Raw genomic sequence first — 20,870 nt, forward strand, 5'->3', positions numbered from 1 at the left:
TATGTATCACACTAGATATACTAACATATATATATCCTATGCATCACACATTTTCTCACTGTAAAACTGAAACAGGTTGTATTTAGATCATTAGGTAACAATGAACTATAATTCACCTTCTTGTCGAAAAGCACCATTTCTGGTATATAAACTAAGTGTTAATATTTACAACTATTTTGTATTTATATATAGCCTTTTGTTGCAAATATATTTCAATAAATAGAGATCAAATCTAAATAAAGAGAATATGTAGTGTCCCTTAGTTATTTGTATTAGTGAGACGAGGTATCCAATGAAAATCAAATTTAAAGGCACAGTTTTCAGGAGTTGAATGAATTTACAATGTTCTGTAAGACTTAAATTTGGCAGGGCTTGATAGAAACACAGCAATACGTTCTACAGCCTGTATAATGAGATAACTTACACAGGTCACAATTTTCCATGCTTCTTTGATTTGGAATTACTTACACTCTATCTACAATCCATAGAGAGAAAAAAAAATCAACACCAGCAAGCATAATCTGAAGCTGAAATAACAGCAATGATTACAGATAAACACATTCATAGAGCTATTCCCTAATACATTCCTCAGAAAAGAACTAACTGTACCTCCAGCCATTTCTAGTCATGTATTATGACTTTTCTAGGACGATGACCTTTTTCCTTCTGGGATCCAATATTGCAGAACAAGTAGCAGGCTCAGCTTCCATTTCATTGTGTCTTTAAGTAAAGGCAATGTAGCACTTAACAAAATATTATTATTTTGGAAATACCCAAGCTAAATTTCATTAAAAAGTGTAACACACCGTTTGTCATGAAAAGCAAGTCTAATTTTAAAATTTGGGACATTTAAAAGGTTAGAATTACTATCCTTCAGAAGCTTTAATATGACTGTACTTACACATGAGCTTATTCATAGCAGCTTACTAATATTTTGCAAGATATGCTTCCAGCATTTTCTTATAAAATATCTCCATATATGTGGCATTCACTGTTAGGAAAAAATATTAATCTATTCAGGACTGGCATTCCTGGCAAATTCTGAGACCTGCTTGTGCACTTCAAAGTCACAGACATTTACCCAACATGCAAGCACACAATTAACATTAAACAAGTGCTCTAGTCACTTCACTGATATTACACACAAATGCTAAATGTTATGTGTATGCTTAAATGCTATGTTTTAGTGAATCACAGCAATGTATTAATTCAATCTTGATTTTCAAATTAAAAAAAAGACATTGCTTGTAAGAGGGCAGAGATTTTAGCTATGTATCTTTTTTGTGAATATACATCCTTTGATAGAGCGATTATTCTTGAATATTATTTCTAGTGATGTACAAGAAATCATCCTTGCTATTTAGGAAATGTTTACAATTTATGTTCTGTTTTAACTATGCTCTACTACTAAAAAAACAGATTGACACAGGTCAGTTTTATTTCACCTTTTCTTTTTTGAGCTTGTCTCTCTTCATGACTCTCATTTTCTAAAAGATTATTTAACTGAGTAATTCCTGTCTGATTTTCTCACTTGCAATCTAATAAAGCATTTGCTGCAATGACCACACCAAAAAAATGACTGTAGGTCTTCCTTTCATACTGAGATACTCAGATGTAATTTCAAAGATCATAATAGTCACCTAACTTCATCACCTACCCCATGGTATCATACCATACTCCATAATATCAGACTATCTAATTTCTGACGAGTGACTGTACTGATATGAAGCCTGGTAAGTGCACAGTGCAAGAAAACAAGAGAGGATGATGAATAATCAAGCTGGGGGAGGTAATTTAATAGTGAGTTTATTTGTATAAGCTCTTCTTCTACGGATGTCTATACAACTGTTTGGTTAGATAACAATTATTTGACTTTGAACATCAAACCTTTATTCTGAAGAGCTTATCTGTCTTATGGCCAATCCTGTCCAAAAGGCTTGGGTGTCTTAAAAGAATGAAGGTATGCTGTAGGAAGGCTCGCTCCCATACCTTTCTTTATCTGTCCTATAACAAGATGAACTTGTGCCTTCTGCAGACTAAATAAGAATAAATAAATGCAAATAACATGGGAATTTATAATTGGCAACATGCAATTAATTTCATAACACCTTAAAAAACTTCATGCAAACGTATCCACTAAATCAAGAAGCATTTTAAAATGTCAATAGTAAACAGCACAAATGAGAAAATCCTATGTACGTACCACAGTGCTTCCATTGTGCATGTTATGTGTGTCCTTATGGGCATGGGCACAGAAATCTATGCAAGCTGTTACACCAGAGAAAGGCCTACCGTCCTTGGATCCGAGCCGACAGTCTGGGCCCATGTGTTCATTTTCCACCTAAAAGTAAAATAAACTACAGGTACTTAGGACTGTAAAAGAGTGACTTAGCACCTCATGAGCCACAACCGCATTTCTGACTGAATTAAAACTCAGTAACAGTTACCAGAAAGTACATATTTTCCATTAAAACATGTAATGCTTATTACTGGATGTCAACAAGATAATCAGCTCAGCCAGAGTCCAATGTCTCTAAACAGTAAAACCATTTATTTATAATATTATTTGTAAGACTTTTACATGCACATAGTTCAGGGCATAACTTGACCATCAGCTGAAATCAGAAAGACACAGCATTTTAAAACTAACCAAGCGAAGCAACCAGAGTAAGCAAGCAACAGGACTCACCCTATCTGTGAGCTCTGTGACTTTCTATACATTAACATACTTTGGGTTTTCATTTTGTTTTTTTAACTAAGCTGACTGTTTTGAGCTACAGCTGCACTATTTGAATATCACAGACCTACCTGGTTCTGAAAAGCTTCAGGAGCAAGTTTTTTATAAACTGGAGCCACATCAGTAGCTAAAGTTTGCAAATTATTTTCAAGAAGTTCCTCCTGCAGATAAAGACAACATTTAGAGAGCTATAATTTACTTTAAAAGACTCTAATCCAGTTTAGAGATGTCTGACACAAGTCAGCAAAGCTAAGAAAGTCCACCTCTATCTTATATTTTATTAATCTGACTTCTTTTCTATTATCTTTTGTCACTGGCTGTAAACAAACCTACTGTTCCAAGTTATCAGAATTGATAAATGCAAGTAAACCAAGTAACAATGGAGGATGTGTGCTAGGGCAAAGAAATCCGAATTACCTTCTGCATTACTTCCACCTTCACATGCATAGACAATCAAGGAAACAGGTATGTTCCACACAAAATAGAAAAGTAATGTCCATAAGAGAAAGAATTTAATATGTGGAAATGGAATCCCATGTCTTTTGATAGTGCTTTTCTTATGGAGACTTAATTTATACCAATACAGTTCCTGCTAAAAAAAATCCTGGGTTTCTGCTTGTATTTTTTTTTTTTTAAACTGATGAGTAACTTAAATAGCATTTAACATTATTTTCAGCTGTTTGGGAAAGAGGTAAATTTCTAACATTGCAACAGAACTCCTATCAGGAACATCTGATATTTCGTTCTCTGGAGGTGCAAAGTCTCAGGACTTTAGGGAAATACCTACTAGATTTGGAAGTTATATTCAGTTTCTTGGGGAAAGCCTTTTAAACATGGTACTAACTAGATGGGCTTCCACAATGGTGTAACATTTAAACTCTTATTTATGCAAACATGATCCCTGAATTCTGTTTTTCTAAATTTTTCCTTTGCCAGGAAAATCACCAAACCAGCTGGGAAAGGAAAGACGGCAGACTGAATCTGGGATGACATATTCCCTAACTTGCTTTCCTTCAAGGGCCAGGCTTTTGGAGACAATTGCAGCTTCAGTTTTGCATACTGTACAGTGGCAAAAAACAAGAGCTTATTTTGTTTTACAAAAAACTTCTCAGTATATGCTGTAAATGTCCATGTATATAAATATAAAAGTACACTTTCATGATGTGATTTTACATTACAAAGTGAAACTATACTTTAAAGACATACTATAGTCAGTTATTTTAACTGTTGATTGCTACCACATGTTCCGAATTGCACTGAAGGTAATGCATCCTTAAATATCTATCCTATGTACTATTCTTACCTAGGTATATTACACCCTTAACCTCATCTCACTCCATCCAGTGCCTCAAATGATCAAACGATCCAAATCTTTCTGGACTTCAAATCTATCTTCTTAATTTGCTATACCTCCTAGCTTTATGTCATCTGCAAAATCATCAATATCCAGTATTTAGCTGAAAGAATTATCTGCTACTAAAATTAACGACAAAACCAAATGAAAAGTTATTTACCATGAAATTCATTTCTTTGCGATACATTGCCAACTGTGCACAGACTGCAAATGCCCGAGCACCACCACCACCTAGAGCAGAAGGCTTTTGCACAGTGGTACCCTAAAGGTGCACATACTGCCCTCACAGGCAACCCCCAGTTACGAAGTCGTGCACGCTGTACATCCCTCAACCTCTCTTAGCTTCAGAATCCAAGGAGGTTTTAAAACTTCCGAGAAAAAAGGGGAAATAAGAGAATATGTGGGTAGATGAGACATCTAGAAAATGTCCAGTTACTGGTTAGGTAATCTTCTCTTTCAGGTGACCGTTTATATACACTGTGGCACAAAGCATCCACCTTGACAAATTAGCTGGCTGCTCGTGAAGTAAACAGGCAAGGCCAAACAGCTCTCCTTAGCAGGGCGGCACTTCTAGATGCCTCCACACTGCTGTTGGGCCAGACGACGTGTCTGAATGGAGCTCAAGGTGGCCATTTCCCAGACGTGGAAGAAGTGAAGCCACCAAGGTAGCCTGCAGCCTTGTGGAGTGGATTTTGATCACCCGAGATGGATCTATTTTAGTGGTCTTACATTGTAAGAGTTCTGGACACAGCCTAGTATTTGCTGGACAAGGCATATGACGATTGCTGCCTTTGCTGACCTCCCAGCTAATGAAAAGCATTAGAAATCAGGTGAAGAGCTTGATCATGAGAACATGCAGGTGGGTCAAGCTGACACTATCATTTAAAGGTTCTCTCTGCCTTAGAGGTAAAGGGCCTAGGACAGACACGTGGTAAATTAATTTCTTAATTTAGGTGAAATTCATATACTACTCTGGGCAAGAATTTTTGTTGGTTCCTGAAATTCTACTCGAAGAGAAAAACAGATACATAGAAAACAGCAAACAGGGCCTGGATCTTCTATCAGATATGAGAGCTGCCTTAAGAGCCACTCGAACTCAGAAAGGTTGCTGCATGAGCCACTACAGGCTCAAATCCTGCTGAAGGACGGCTCTGCACCAAAGGTAACTTGTTGATCAAACCACTGAAGATGGGAGAAAATAAAAAAGCTCTAAACAAGAGGATGAGGGACAGAAAAAATTAGTCAGAATATCAAAAAAAAAAACCAAACAAATCTGATCCATCCGTTCCCCACACAGGAGGGACAAACTTGGCCCAGCAATAGGATGAACAGATCCTCCGGGCAGTAAGGTAACAGGTACTGAAGCTGGAACAAAACACCTGTCCTAAGTACAGTGTTGGCAGATATAGAAACACAGACACACCCCTGGACTCCTCGTAACTGGACTGAAAAGATCCTGAAACAAAAACCTAGCCTATCCGGATGGGAGAAAGGTCTTTCTGACAGGCCAATACAGCAAATAAGCCAGCTGGACCATACCACATCCCGCATGACGACTCCAGAACGGCCTTTTCTAGAAAAGACGGTCTCTCTATCAGTGACTGATGCAACAGGCCCACTGAAAGCATATTTCCACCACTGTAAGCAGGAGGTGCAGAGAAAACACGCACACAGAATGCTCCATGCACAGAGTTATGCAGGAGAAATACCCAAAACTCAGGATCACAGAGAATGGAAAAGGACAAAGGAGAAGGGATGAAGGAATGCCCAATAAACAAGTTTTTCTCTAAACTGAAATTTTATAGAAAATAAATTGCATCCTGAGACAAAGACATCTGAGATGAGCAGAGCTATCTCCAGCTATACTACCGTAGTCATGTATTCACTGAGAAAAAGGGGAGAAAGGCCATGGGTGCCCTGTTCTGCTTTGGCAAAAGTCTCCCACTCAAAGCGATAGCGGCATTTGGGAATACCCGCAGTGTGAGTAGACAGCACATCTCAGAGGAGAAAGAAGGTTCTGCAGTGTGACTTTACTTTCTATTTTTCCCAGTATCTTTTAATATCTGATAGCTAAATTGATTGGCATTCATCTTCAGGAGCGTAAAAGATGCTAATCAACTCTCTCAGGGAACAATTAGGACTTGGGGAGAATATTTATCTCCAGTGAACAAAGTGAAATCTTTCTCTTCAAGAAACAATGTCCAAACTACACATGAAAAATATAAGAATACTTCTACTACAGTCTGGACTTCGACAAGCCAGGTCTTTTCTGTCTCTGGCAGCAGTGGAGTTCAGGAGGTAAGAAAGACTGGCAGGGCAACCCAGAAGGAGAACTAGGTAACAGATCACCATACAGTATATGTATCTTCATAATACTTTTATCTGGGAGTTCCACAGGGAAGTGGGATTAAAGACATCTACAGTGAGAACAAAAGTGACCTTAAAGTTACTCTGTGGATTCTTCCTGCTGTATGGCCATCAGGCAGTGATTATCAGTTTAAAACAACTTTACGCTTTCTTCACAAAAATATTTCCTATGTAAAAACAACATTTTTTTTTTTAGAGGTCTATGTTACTTTGTATAATCCATCACTATATTTTCTGTGCTAGCTGAGCTTTATGTCACCGTTAATGCTCATAAGCAGCAGTTATAGTGTTCTTTGACTGCATCCTATTTTAGTGTATTCATTCCCTCAGAGTGTTTTAAAAACAAGTTGTCCAAGGAAAAAACTGTTTCTTCTGGATGGCAGAGAGAAGATAAGATTGTCAGCTGGTCAGAAAGCAGTGTGAGAGGAGTGAAATTCAAGGTACAAAATCTTCTGTGATGAGGCAGAAAGACTGAATCTGAGGTGCAGTCCTGGTACTCATGCTTAGAAAAACCTTTAGCTGTGTTCTTTATTTACACAGAATTAACATTTCTCACAACACAGAGTTACACAGAGGAGCTAAATGTGCATGCAGAATTTAAGAATAATTTTAGGATATTAAAATGCATAAAAATGAATTTTCATGCAGTGGAAAAAAATTATAAACACTGAAGTTACAAAACATTTAGTTGGGTACATATAAGCTATGTATGTGTGAGAGAGAGGGGGGTGAATATTTGTAGATTCCCCTTCTAGTTCTGAAAATCATCTGAATGAATACTGGAGGAAAACAAAACAATAAAATAAAATAAATCTTACTTGTTTAGAGTCATCAGTCAAAAGCCTAAATTTCCTGGGGTTTTTGCTTCTGGCAAATTTACAGCCATTGAAATACATACTCCATGAACAGCCAAATGAGAACGATGCTCCACAAGTTTCTGGATCAAGTCCTTGACATGCACACGTACGGCTGTGAAAGGAAACAAAGGCACAGCAAGGCAGCTTGGTAAAGCAGGGGTACGTTTTTTTTTGTTTTTTTTAAAAGGACAATGCTATTCATTTTATAATACATAGCAAAATAACGCAGGAATTTATAAAACACATAGTTTAACCAGTTTATTTGCCTTTAGTGAGATATTTAGGTGTAGAGGACTGGCTTATCTTTCTTAAAGACAAACTCAAATCCCAAAAGTCCCACTTTTGGGAAACAGATAACACTAAGTTATTTCCTTATAAATATATTCATGCTACTGTGATTTTGACTTCTCCAGTTGGATTAAAGTACAAGAAAATATCACTCTTACTGAAAGCCACCCCTAAACCCAACAATTATACACAGCATATATTGTATATTATACATTTGTTATGTGTGGAGATACCATATCTCCAAATTGATCCAACTTTTAAAATGCAACACCCCTAATTAGCCAGACTCTTTAGGAACATGAACATTAGATTCAGGTCAACTGTACATGTATTAGAGGGACCGATTAGATGTAGGCCACACAAAAATCAGCACACCAAGGCAGAAATGCTCCAGAGCCTCAGTTGCAACACATTAACTGTCAATTAAATTAAATTCCTCACATTAGTTGGTCATTTCAGGCACAGAGAGGAAGATCCTAATTTTGAGTGTTCACTCTCTCATTTATTTAAAAAAAAAAAACAAGTGTTTTAATTATGACCTACTTTATCTGAAGCAGCAGAATGGAAGTGTGGCAGTGAAGGTTCAGCCCACCCCTACTTAAAGAATGCAGCGACTGCTCAGTTTTACTTTATTCGGGATGTCACCTAAAGGACAGGCCAGGAGATGAGAACTTGCCAGTGGGAACTTTCACTGGTAGCACTGCTGCATTAAGAAACGCTTCCAGCAACACGGGGTGTACTCAAAGCAGTAGCAGTCACCGCTAGATGCCAGACGTGGCTATATGCGGTGACAGGTGGGAAGAGCAGACGGCTGTTATTCGGAACAAAGCAATGGCTAACAATGAGAATTCCCTGTTCTGAAACTTTTAAGAGAAGGCTCCCGCCCTCTCCAAAAGACTACCGTCTGAAGAGTCGTAAGCAGCATTTATTTCAGAAACCTCAAGTTGCTCTTTTTTCAATTTTGCATCTTAAGTAAAAATGTTCCAAAGCAGAAATTAGAAGCAATAGGAAACACAGGTACACTTACAGCAACATTAGCTGCAGAACACGAGACGGCTGACAGTTACTACTACTACTACTACTACTACTACTACTACTACTACTTTCTTTAAAAATGCGTCAACGTAAGTAGCATGGCACGCAATTGAAAAGAAACCACACTCGCAGTTATCCTGGCTCGATTCCACAGCATGTGATGTGCTCCGGTACGGGGCAGACGTGCACTGCCTGAAGGAGAAGGCCCTCAAAGACCTCTGGGAGGGCACACGCACTGCAGTCACCGGCAGGATCAAAGGGAGCATGCCTTCCTCTTATGCCCAGCCAGCTCCGCTCACTGGCACAGTGGTGCAAGTCACAAATCACCTTCTTATCAGCTATTTAGCGTTGGTTTGGGTGTAAAAGTCACACTGACTGTCTTGTTCTTAGGCGGCGTGTGCAAAGCTAGGAGAGAAACCGCGTAGAGGGCACACTGACTGTGTCTGGTCCTCAGGCAGCGCGTGCAGAGCCAGGCGAGAAGTTCATGCCCAGCCCTTTCCCTGAGCACACCTGGCACAAGTATCACTATCATGTACAGCCTGGTCTCTAGGAAAGGCCAGGAACTAAGTTTTACACTAAAATGACACCTAGTGGTTTGCAGTTTAAAGTAAGCTTTTGTATATCTACTATTAGCAATACCAGTATTGAAATCTCAAGTTTTTCTTTCATGCAGAATGACTCTCAAAGAGCAACACATCAAGTGATATTAACGTAACTTACTCTTCATTCAATGCACACCTACGGCTTGTGGGACAGCCGTATTTTCTGAGACTCTGCGTCAGTTCCTTGTACAGCGTATCAGCCAGAAGATGAGGGATCCCTTCCCAGGCCAATATGAGAATCACTATGACGGCAGTTTGACAGTGGTGTCCTGCACGCTGACGTACCAAGCACAGCAACTTTTCTTCATCACTACTTCTTCGTATCACCTGGAAAAACCATTTTGTTCATTCTTAGATAAATGTAGGAAACACTTGCAAGATCTGGATGTCAGATCTTTGCTCATCCACTCTATCTGCTTTACTCACTACTAAGCAAATAAATTGTTTTCAGAACCAAAAAGAAAACAAAATGCTTAAATAATGCTAACTATTAAACTGCCCACATTATTTCCTCTGAAGCCACTTTTGGGGTCTGTCAAATTAGCTTCAGTGGAGGAAGTTGTATGCATGCAATCAATGGCAAAATTTATCCTGCAAAGAATTAAACAGGGAGAATCAAGGTAAGTATTTTGTTGGTGCTATTTCCCAAAACTAACTAATTGATTTTTGCTTGTTTGTTTATATCTCAAACTTAGTCGTGCTGAAATGTAACAGATTTCTCTTCTCTTCCAGGCTGGGACATATAAGACCCAAAAAAGTAAGAAATACTGCTGCCCAAAGAGTCCACGCCAGCAAGCAGGACTGGCCAGGACAGCATCACACATTGGTCTCTGGTGCAGAATGTGATTTTGCATTGCATTTCTACCTGGAGAAGAAATGGCAGCATATTTTATGGAAGTGGGAATATTTTCAGTATCCCAGTCTATACAAACAATAAATAAAATGGATTAAGAAGAAAATAATCATCCTGAGATGACAGACCCACTGAAGACCTAACAGCTGTCCTGAAATGATACTGAAAATATACCCCCAAAGCCAGAAGGCTGGTATGTAAACGCACACCACACAAGCACACGTATATGCGTGTTAGAGCGGTTACCATGGTTACATATCAGTAGACAAAAAGGTTCCCACCTTGCAAAACAAGAAGATTGGAAGAAAGTGATGAAAATAAACAAACTGTGTTCTTACTGCAGGGAGAAATGAGATTTTTCTTCACAACATCTGCTAGACGATCTGCGGTGAAGTTCTGAGCAGAGTTGTGAGGTTTTTTACTAAATTGTAGATATACAACGCAATCTTAGTCAACCTTATCCATACAACATACCAAAGACTGAACACAATATGGAACAGTATGATGGCTTTTAATACAGCACTGAATAAAAAAATGCCTGGTAGTCTAACTCCCACCTTTAGTAGGTTTTTGTCATAATTTGAACCAAAGTTGCATTATATTAGCTGAAGAAGCAAAAAAGATTCATTAGAGCTAGATAATACTGGAACACAAACAAGCAAAGCGAGCTTACCAATTCTTCCGACACGTTTTGCACAGCCTGGCCTCTAAGAGGCATCTGACAAAGGTGTCAAGACCTCAGTGCAAAGCTTCAACAACCACATATTAGGCCTGGACCTCTCTTGCACGATAGAGGCCACGTTCTCCTCCGCAGTCCTACTGTATGTAAGCTGGGGGTCAGCGAGTCTCTCCCCCTTACTGCAGGCGGTGAGCCCTGACACTGCAGCAGCTCTCTGGCAGCTCCCTCGCTATGCGCTCGCCCAGCGCAAGCCGTGCTCACCCTTGCTATCCACCCAGCACCCCTCAGGTGAAGATGGTAATAACGATGGACTGCAAAAGCAAGAACAGAGTTTCACCTCTCCTTTGGATACCTCCAAACGCCTGGGTTTTCATGCAGATTCCCCATCAGGCTGATGTCAAAGTTCCTCTGTTGCCAGACACGCGGCTAACTGTCACATGCAACTCCTAGCCTGGTCAACTGTGAATACCTAAATTATTTGAACTAATTAAAAGCAGGGACCAAAGCACCCTTGCAATTAATCTGCAAATGAAAAGATTTTCAATAGACCAGCAGTTTCAGTGGGAATCTCTGCAGACTTAGCAGGAAGAAGAAAGCTTTGAGTTAATTTGTGTCAAGAGAGAAAGTATCGCTCTTTTAAAGTTAATCATACAATCTTACAATAAGTCTTAAACTTAATGAGAAAACAAGTAAAAGCTTCTGAGATACCATTCCACAAAAGGAGTCTTGGTTGTGACTGACAGTATTTCTATAAAGAAAGAAAAATAATGCTACTCATTTCCATTTGAGTGAGGTTTATAGAAAACCTATTATGGCCGATGCACAATACAGATTATTCATGTCAGTGTGAGTTTTGCATTCTTTAGGCAGCACAGTTCCTTCAGCTCAGAGAAAGAGGAGTTTAATGTTGTTACTCTGCAGGAAGGGTGATGCTTTTAATCTCTTTTCCTCTTTCTTTTCCAGACTTCATAATTTCACTACAGAAATCTAGTACCTCTTAGTTTCTCAATACAAGATCAAGTTGTCCTTTGCGAACTCTCATGTATTTCTAAACTGGAAATACACAATCCAGGAAAAAAGACAAATGACAAGGAAAGGAATTTACAGTTTCCTTTAAACTAACATCCTACCTCCCTGCAGTTAAATACAGCTGGAATTTGTGTCATTACCCATGCAGTGGATAACGCGATACTCTTATTGGACCCCAAAACATTTTACGATACATTGTCTCGCAGGCACAAAGCTGGCTAATAGATTATCAGTTGTCTGGATTTTATTTCTGTGGCTCTTAAGACGTTATGAATATACCGTAGGGCCACCTGACGACTGCAGATGGAGCTCCTCCTTGCCTTTCGTTTTCCCAGGTAGGGCGTTTTCCTCACCTGACTGTTCCTGCTTTTAGAGCAGCACTGCTCGTACCAACGGGGCTAGGCTTCCTCCCAGCCCGCCGGCGGCGACGGCGAGACAGAGCTCTAGCCGTGTTGCTTCCGCGTACACGGATGATGCCCGTTCGCAATCCACAGCCGACGTTCTCAAAGCAGTAATAAGCAGAGTCTCCCTTTAGTAATAACAGTAAATCCATGGCAATACCATACTCCACTTTAACATGCAGAAAAGCTAGTGTGAGCAAGACAACTGGCTGCAGAACAAATCCAGCAAACGGAAATGCCGTATGATTCTTCACGATTTAACAGTTCTTCTAATGTGGAGGATTGCCACTGTACTCCTTCATTTACTTATTTACACTTACTTTCGCTACACTGATGCGGTTCCATTAATTTTTAATTTAGCATTTGTTTTCTAGTGCCTACATCAAATACATTTCTGAACTCTGTAATAAATTGCATATTAGAGTTAAAGAAGAAAAATTGACTATATTTGCCTTTCTTATTAGACTTGTAGCTATCTGAAAAATAAGAAAAAAATAAGAAACTGTCTACTGCTTATCAAGATTTTGTCCAATGTGCTTACAGACTGGATTTCTTATTGTTTTTCTAAGCAATGGGCCTAGTAAGGTTTTACTTGACTGATCATTTCTTGGATTGCTCTTTTTATTTAGTTTAGAAGTCAGGAATATATTTATTTCCATTATACTTACTGCAGCTTGAAATGATTGGCGATGATGGCAAAATCTGTTAACTCTTAAACAACCCCAAACCATATGCACTTTTCACTGACGACCACTCCCCCCCGCCCCCCGCCATCGACTTTCTGGAAAACACCATACCTGCATAAAATTCATACAATAGCAACACCATCTTAAAGCAGTCATCAAGAGAGCAGCGTACGTAAAATCTCTGTCCACACTCTAGTTCTTTTTGTTTTGTTTTGGGTTGGGTTGGGTTGGGTTTTTTTCAGCATGCATTTGATATAACCAAGGTCCTTCTCCGTAAGGCAAATGAAATCAATATACTGTTATAGCTGCAGAGAATACAAGACTTGTGCATTTGTGAATCAATTCCTCATGCAATAATTTCAAATGCCAACATATGTGCTATTGGAACTTGTAAGCATAACTCCCAGTGTACTTATTGTTTACCTATGAAACACTGAGGTGCAAAATATTAAATAAAACATGCAACAAATACATCATGTCACTGAATTTGTTTTTCTGATGGTAAACAATGCACAAATCAGTGGCAAAATCCATCTCCCAAAGTTATCAATATGACTCATGATTTCTGTGATACGGTTAACAAAAATGATGATGTAGATAATCTAATACTTTAGTTTGTTTAATAATGGTCCCTAAAGAAGGAATAAGAAAATTTAAAAAAAATTAGTTGGTGAAATTTTAAAGCTAGTTTTTTTATAATGGGAAAATTAAAAAAAAAAAAAATTTCCCTAACAATTTTTTTCCCCACCAAAAAAAAAAAATCTGTCTTCTTGGTGGCTCTAGTAGTAAAATAATATAATCAACCAAACAAGATTTTAATAAGTTTGTAATGCATTAAGTAACACTTTTTAACTTTATATGATAATCTTTTTGTATGTAGGGGCAGGTTATCACTGAAGTCATTTTAGCACGCCGTAACTGTCATCGGTACTAACTAACTATCCATCAAACGTTTCCTATATTTACAGTGAATAAACTGATGCATCTGCCACAGAGCACTTTTGGAAAGCAGCAGACCTGACAAACCCCCGCAACGCCTGACCCCTCAGCCCTGCTCCGCACGCGCAGCAACTGGGCCTGAAGTTACAGGCTATTCAGTCCTTCGCCTTTTTGGCTAACATAACCACGTCTAGGGCAACAGGAAAAACTGAACAGGGACAAACACCTCCTTCCAAACATCTTTTTTATGCCCATACGTGTCAGGACTCGGGGTAATACAAGTATCATACTTGTAGGGCACTGATTTGGGCACAGTGCTCATTTATTTTGGTCGTTTTCAAAAACAATTTTTGTACCTCCCTCACGTGCTGCAGTCTGTCACTGTCTGCACCATGCCTGTTCTGAATTATTATGGCTATCCCTGTGTTCTTTTTAGGCATTACATCTAACGGAAGACCGTATTTTCTTTTGTGAGCCACCCGAATGGCAGCTTCGACTAACATGAGCAAGCCTACAGGGTGAGCCCAAAGCCTGTCAGATAGCACAGAAATACCAACAGCAGCTATTATGGTAACACGCCACAGCTAAACTTGTCTTTCTACAAGCCACAAAGGTAGAAATAAACCCAATTTTCTTAACAGAAAGCATGAGCCAAGAACTAGAGTATGTTTATTAAAGGGGTGCCATAAGCAGAATTTGTTCCAGCAATTTAGCAACAAATTACAGAATAAGCAATAGGAAAAGCCAATTTTCCACTCCCCCATGCACAAGGACATCAAAGAGACAAAAACGGATGATAAAAGCACTTCCTAGGGCTATTTTGCTCTATCTCATTTTGACTCAATTAAAAGAATCTCAGAAGAGCTGGACTGGGTCAGACAAGCAGACTGCTTAGTCTTATCATCCTGATTCTGACAAGGACTAGGAGCAGTTGCCTAGGGAGTGAGAAAGGCACCCAGATGTAGGCGACACTTCTCAAAACCCACCAGCCAGCTTCCAGCCACCTGCAGGCGGCTCAGGAAACGCCCGGGACCATGCCGCTACCTCACAGCTTTTTAAGGATTTGCCTTCTGTGCGCTTGCCCAGTTGCTTCTGAACTTATGCAGAATTTTATCATACACAACATCCCAGGGCAACAACGGCAAAGCTTAGCTCTACACTGCGTGAAAGAAAAACCACCGTCTTTCATTCGGGCTGAGCTACCACCTGCTAGCGCCCTCTCGTTTTGGTATGGGATGAGAGGGTGAGTAACAGATTGCTGTTCACGTCTCCAAGCCACTCATGGTCGCCTTCCCCCTGCCCTCCCTGCAAGGCTGAGGAGTCTGTACCTGCACCTTTCCCAGTTCTGCCGCGCTCTTTCGAGCTGGGGGACTCAAACCGCAGACAGTATTCAAGACTTGGGTGCAGCGGGTGTGCACGCAGTGACACAGTCGTTTCTTGTTTTGTTCTTCCCTCCTTCCGAATAATTCACAACAGCGGTGTTTGTTGTTTTCATCACCACCAAGCTCTGAAGCTGATGGCTAACAAAGTATCGTCACCCCAAGCAGTAACACTCAGCCTGGTGTCTGTAACTATGTGTATAAAGCTACAATAACTCGGTGCTTTGCATCCCTTTACACTTGCAGCGAATTTCATTTACCATTCTACTGGCCATTCATTCTGGATCACGAGTTCTTACTGCGGTTCACGATAGCTGGCCACCATCGTCACTATCCTGAACAGCTCTGTATCACCCGCAGTTTTTCACCTCAGTGTTTCCCACTTTTTCCAAATCATTTCTGAATGTATTGAACAGCATCAGTAAAGTTATGCTATCGATAAAATCTACTTCAGCTGTCCAAATGCTTGAGTTCTACTTACTTGAATTATTTCTTTTAGATTGTTGAAGCAACTGTCTCAACCCTTGGCAGGAGCTCTGGAACAAGGAATAAGTTCACTGTGAATAAAAATTACTTGATGTTCCTAAACATAAGCCAGTCTATCTAAATTAGCATGTACATGACTTATGCAAGTAGCTAAGAGTCAGACTGCAGAAGCTCAGCGTACCAGATGCTGAATTACCATATGGATGAGAAATTATTTTCCAATTTAGGATCACCAGAATAGATGTGTTAACTTTAATATGATATAAATCAGACACCTCTAACAAATAGAGAACTTTAATTGTGAGTGAAATACAACAATGTTATCTATTACTGGACTAAAAAATTAATGGAACCAACAAAAAGGTCTTTTTTAGGTTCATTTCATCTCCCTGTGGTCCCACTGTGATAACTCCTTCTAGCCCATTCTGATTTTCTCCTTTAAAATAGCGATGTCTCCTTTGCAAGATATCAGTAGATGTTTTTAAAGGGAGAACATATCCTAACTGTTCACTATAATTTCCTGAAACAGGCGACTCATTAAGAACAGTTTGCCTCTACAGTTTTTGACAAGCAGATTTTCAGCTAATTTCTCCAAAGAACCGTGAGCGATTCATTTATTTTGTCTCTGCTGTCTCCTTCCTCCCCAGGACTAGATTATGTGCTAACTTGCAATTCCATAATAATCTACACCTGCACAGAGTGAGAGCACAATGGCTGTTCAAAATTACTGCTGTTTTGGCAGGTGAAGCTGTGTTGCAGTGACAGCAGGAGAAATGTTCCCATATGCAGCAGAAGCGAGTCTGCCCTCCTTTTTCCTAATTCATTCTTCCTCCCTAGTCATTAATCTACATTAAACGCTTTTCGCTCTGGAAAATGTTATATCCTTTTATTCTCAACATGTCTAAGAGATATTAAAATGGAAATAAATTCCACTTCCCAAAATGCACTCTTCTCAAGAGTACTGGCAGACTACATCGAACGAGTTAGCACAGAATGATTACCAGCAATAACAAAACCATGAAGTTACTTTACTTTTTTCACAGGAATGCCACTGAAGTGTTTTACAAGAGTTACCTGCTAACACCATTTCAAATTGCTACAGGAAGCAGTGTTGTGCATTTACAAACGAGTAAATTGCAGTACACACAGGTTACGTGATTTTTCTATAATCACACGACCCATGCTGCAGGAATGAGGACAAAATTCAAGTCTCAGCTCCCAGGACCCTCTTACCCTTCTCAGCCCCTCCAGCTTCCCTTCCTGTTATATTACAGGCAAAGGCAAACCATGCTCTGGATGGTATGGATGACATATCAGAACCCACACTCTCTCAGTGCGTTCAGACACCACAGTTTGTTTCAATTGACATAGTGATAATAGCAACATCAGTGTTTGCTCTTATATAATACTTAACTTAGTTTATCTTAACATCATTTTTTTGTTTCATGCTTATGCTATTGAAATATTTTAGTTCTTCATATATAAAAAACATTAAAACTTTTCTATTTACTTTGGAAACCATGTAAAAGTTTCTAATCATATTGACCCTCAAAGCATTGCAGCACTTAACAGCTTTACTTTGGATGATAATAATACAAATATTTTTCATCCCAGATAAACTCCCCTAATTTTGTATTTAACAGGTACACCTCCTAGCAAACAGTGAAAATAGTGTCTACATAGCTGTAATACCTACTACACAAACCAACTTCAGTGCATTACAACATTATGGCAAGAAAGCCCCACCCTAATACAATGTTTTCCAAAAAGGTGAACAAGATTCCCTCCATCCCACACCACACCACGTGCCAAAAATAATTCTGTTTCCTTCCAGACGTCTCCTGTGGAGCTCACCCTTTGATCATGCAGATAGTCTGATAAATGAAATAACAAAGCTCGAAGGACAGTCAGCTGTTTAGCAGAATGGAGCTGCCCACTCTGTTTCAACGCGCAGCCAGGGGACCATCACCCCAAGAGAATTTCCTTTACAGCACTTTCACAAACATCTCAAAATCTCCCCCTTCTGTCATTTTCCAAATCAGACGATAGCTTCTCTTCCCCTAATTATCAGTACGGTGCCAGATCTACTGTCCACTGCTGAGAATCGGCTTACCTGATTCCTGATTACCCGATTCAGCACCTGAGAATCAGCTTACAAGTGCTCGACTTCTTGATAAAATGGTCCTCTACCAGCTTGGTTGATTAATAATAATGGTCTACTGCACAACAAAGTACCTTGCTCTTTCATCAATTTGTTTTCTTTAATTAACTAAACATCTCTTCTAATATTAACAATAACTTATATGTAGATAGCCTAGAAATTGGAGTAACTTCTTAGTTTTCTTGCCTTTTCGATTCCCAAACACTTTCTCAACTCGAGCTAATCTAGCAAACTGAAAAAAAACAAACCATTTTCTCTGCATCTGCAGAAAAGCCTACTGTTATCAAGGCTAATCAGCACTCAACAGATTGTCCTTTCTGGCATTAAACTACAGACTCCTGTCAGTTCAATGATCTATAAAATCTTGGTTGTAACACTGAATTATCCAAGCATTACTTTTTGTTTTAAATTTGATTAATTTCAGTAGCTAATTTTAGGTTCAGGTCTTAACCATTTCAGATTTACACATATTTTAAAAGTATTTATAATCATTTATTCTTATCTATTTTTAATCCGCCCCTTATTTTTTATTCTTATTTTTTATTATTTATATATCCTACCAATTTATTAACAAAAATATAGAAAAAAAAGGGTCATAAACTCTGCCAGGTTTTAAATATAAAACCCAATAAAGCAGACAATTCAAAACAAATATAAAAGAGTTTGAGAAACAACTTGAAAAGGCATTAAAAAAATCCTTAATACTAAATTTTTCAGACAGATTAGGATCAGCAGGAGGCTATCAGCATCTGAAGGGTCAACAGACCATCCAGGTGTAAAAGCAGAGCTCAGAGAAGATAAGGCCAGCAACGCAAAAATCCAGGTTCCACTTCCACTGCATTCACAAACAAGGAGCCTGGAAAGATTCCCACGTGAGAACCCTCCTGCACAGGGGACACAGCCAAGGGTTTGGGGTTTTTTCCCCCCTCAAGTTAAAGCCCCAACAGAAGCAATTACAGGGTAACAGTGACAAAAATAACAGTAACGAACTGCTGGGATCAGATGGTATCCATCCAAGAACTCCCAAAAAACTCAAGGATGAAACAGCTGAACTATTACATGTGATGTGTGCTGTCTTAATTTAAAATACATCAGTTCCAGAGGACTGGCAGATTGTTTGTAAGGGGATACCAGTTTGCAAAAAGATCCTAGGAGAAATACGGGGATTCAATGATCACACTGGCCTGGTGTCTGTGTGGGGTGTATTTGTAGAAACTATTTTGCAGAACGGAACTAGTGATCACACAGATAAATGTGATCCACAGGGTGAAGTCAATGAAACTTCCATGAAGGCAAGTCATGGCTCAGTCACATGGCAGGTCTTTCGGGATTTCCAAAAGCCGTTCAGTAAGGTCCCTCACTAAAGGCTCTTAAAAAAACCCAACCAACCAACCGAACAAAAAACTAACACTAACCTGTCCTCAGATAAAACAAAAGACCACACGTGAAAAATCGGTGAAAAGATACGAAACAAAGGCTGGTGCGTCCCCACTGCAGTTCTGGAGAACAGTTCAGGCTCTTCGGCATGTTTGTTAAGGGTAAATAACAGGATGGCAACATTTGTTGATGATACTAAGTAATTCAGAAGAGTGAAGTCAAGCACAATCTGCAAACAATGAAGAGTTCACCCGGCTGAGTGGGCGGTAAAATGGCAGATAAAATCCACCCTAGATGTGCAAATGAATGTGGAGAAAACAATCCTATTTTTACACAGAGATGGACTCTGAGCTGACCATTGCCACACAGGAATGAGAATTTGGCAAAAATGAGAGAAAGCTCTATGAAAATGCCAGATCACTGCTCAGCAGTGGAGAAGAAAAAAGCAACTGCTAAAAATTACCGGGAGTTAAGCACAAGGCTGAAAACACTATTATGTTGCTATTTAATTCATAACTTCATTACTGTGTGAGGTACTAATTCCCCTATTCAAAAAAGGTGTAACAGACCAGGAAAAGATATGGAAAAGGGCAGGGGGAAAAAGATGACAACATTTATGAAGAGCAATTAAGCACGAAGACATCACCTCCAGTTCAGGGAACCCCAGAGCTGCGAATTACTGGAAACAGCAGGAGTCTTCTGGGACGCAATTGCTCTGCTCTTGCACCTTTCTGCTGTTGGTGGTGGGTCAGTCCTGGAGACAGCAGATGGGCTCAGAGGACCTCCGCCCTGACCTGGCCACACTTATCTGTTCTCATCTGTTGTCTTTACTCAGAGCGGGAGGAGACAGCCTTAAAAATTACATTTCAGCTCCAAATAGAGACAACAGCTAACAATGATAACTTAACTCTAAGCCAATGTCCACTGAAACCAGCAGAAGGAACCAATAGGAAATGCGTTTAATCCAGAAGTTTTAAGGCCTGAAGCCGACCTCACCAGGTTAGCTGACAGATGGCCAGCGGCATGTATGTCTGAGTTCAGGGAAACAGGATGATGCCTAGAGTGAGCTACTTATGAACAACTTACAGATAATATAAATTCATAAACCATTTCACATAAATTAACCTAGGTAATCTTTATTTGCCATCAGACACCGAGAGCAGAAAAAAGAGGCCACATTTATTATCAGTTAAAGCCCTGATAAAACAATGGGCCCGATACGAGTCACCCGTCACTGGCTGGTTATAGGGGATGCACAGTAACCTGAAACTGTTTCTATTGCAGGAATGGGCTACTAACGCGGAATGACAGGCCAGCAATGAAGTCATCACTACATAGCCAGTATTACATAGGTTTTCTTGGAATAAAAAAGTATTATGTAGAAATCTGATGTACTTAGATGGGGGGAAAAAAAGCAAAAGAAACCCAAAATAAGAAAAAAGGAGCACATCTACCCAGACAGATGTCACAGAATGGTAAGTTATTGCCTAATCATACAGTTAGCACCTACACACATACCCACATATTTGAAATCTCAGGCAAAGTTATGATTTGGCAGCAGCAGACTATAGAGGAGACCAGGCAATTCTTGACATGTAAAGAGAGGTCAAGCAAAGAGGCTACTGAAAATCCCCGTCACT

At 39.5% G+C, this 20,870-nt stretch overlaps 1 protein-coding gene across 1 annotated transcript in view; it reads right to left on the bottom strand.

Annotated features, from left to right (window-relative positions):
- TET1 (tet methylcytosine dioxygenase 1) overlaps positions 1-20,870 on the bottom strand; it is a 71,219-nt gene that overhangs the window by 16,406 nt on the left and 33,943 nt on the right. The window contains exons 6-9 of the mRNA XM_067299747.1: positions 9,359-9,567; positions 7,277-7,427; positions 2,809-2,898; positions 2,204-2,341 (exon numbers count right to left, since the gene is read on the bottom strand). Of these exons, the coding sequence (XP_067155848.1) occupies positions 2,204-2,341; positions 2,809-2,898; positions 7,277-7,427; positions 9,359-9,567 (588 nt within the window). The remainder of the gene's footprint in view (positions 1-2,203; positions 2,342-2,808; positions 2,899-7,276; positions 7,428-9,358; positions 9,568-20,870) is intronic.

Source organism: Apteryx mantelli, chromosome 7, assembly GCF_036417845.1.
Source record: "Apteryx mantelli isolate bAptMan1 chromosome 7, bAptMan1.hap1, whole genome shotgun sequence".
Taxonomy (NCBI): Eukaryota; Metazoa; Chordata; class Aves; order Apterygiformes; family Apterygidae; genus Apteryx; species Apteryx mantelli.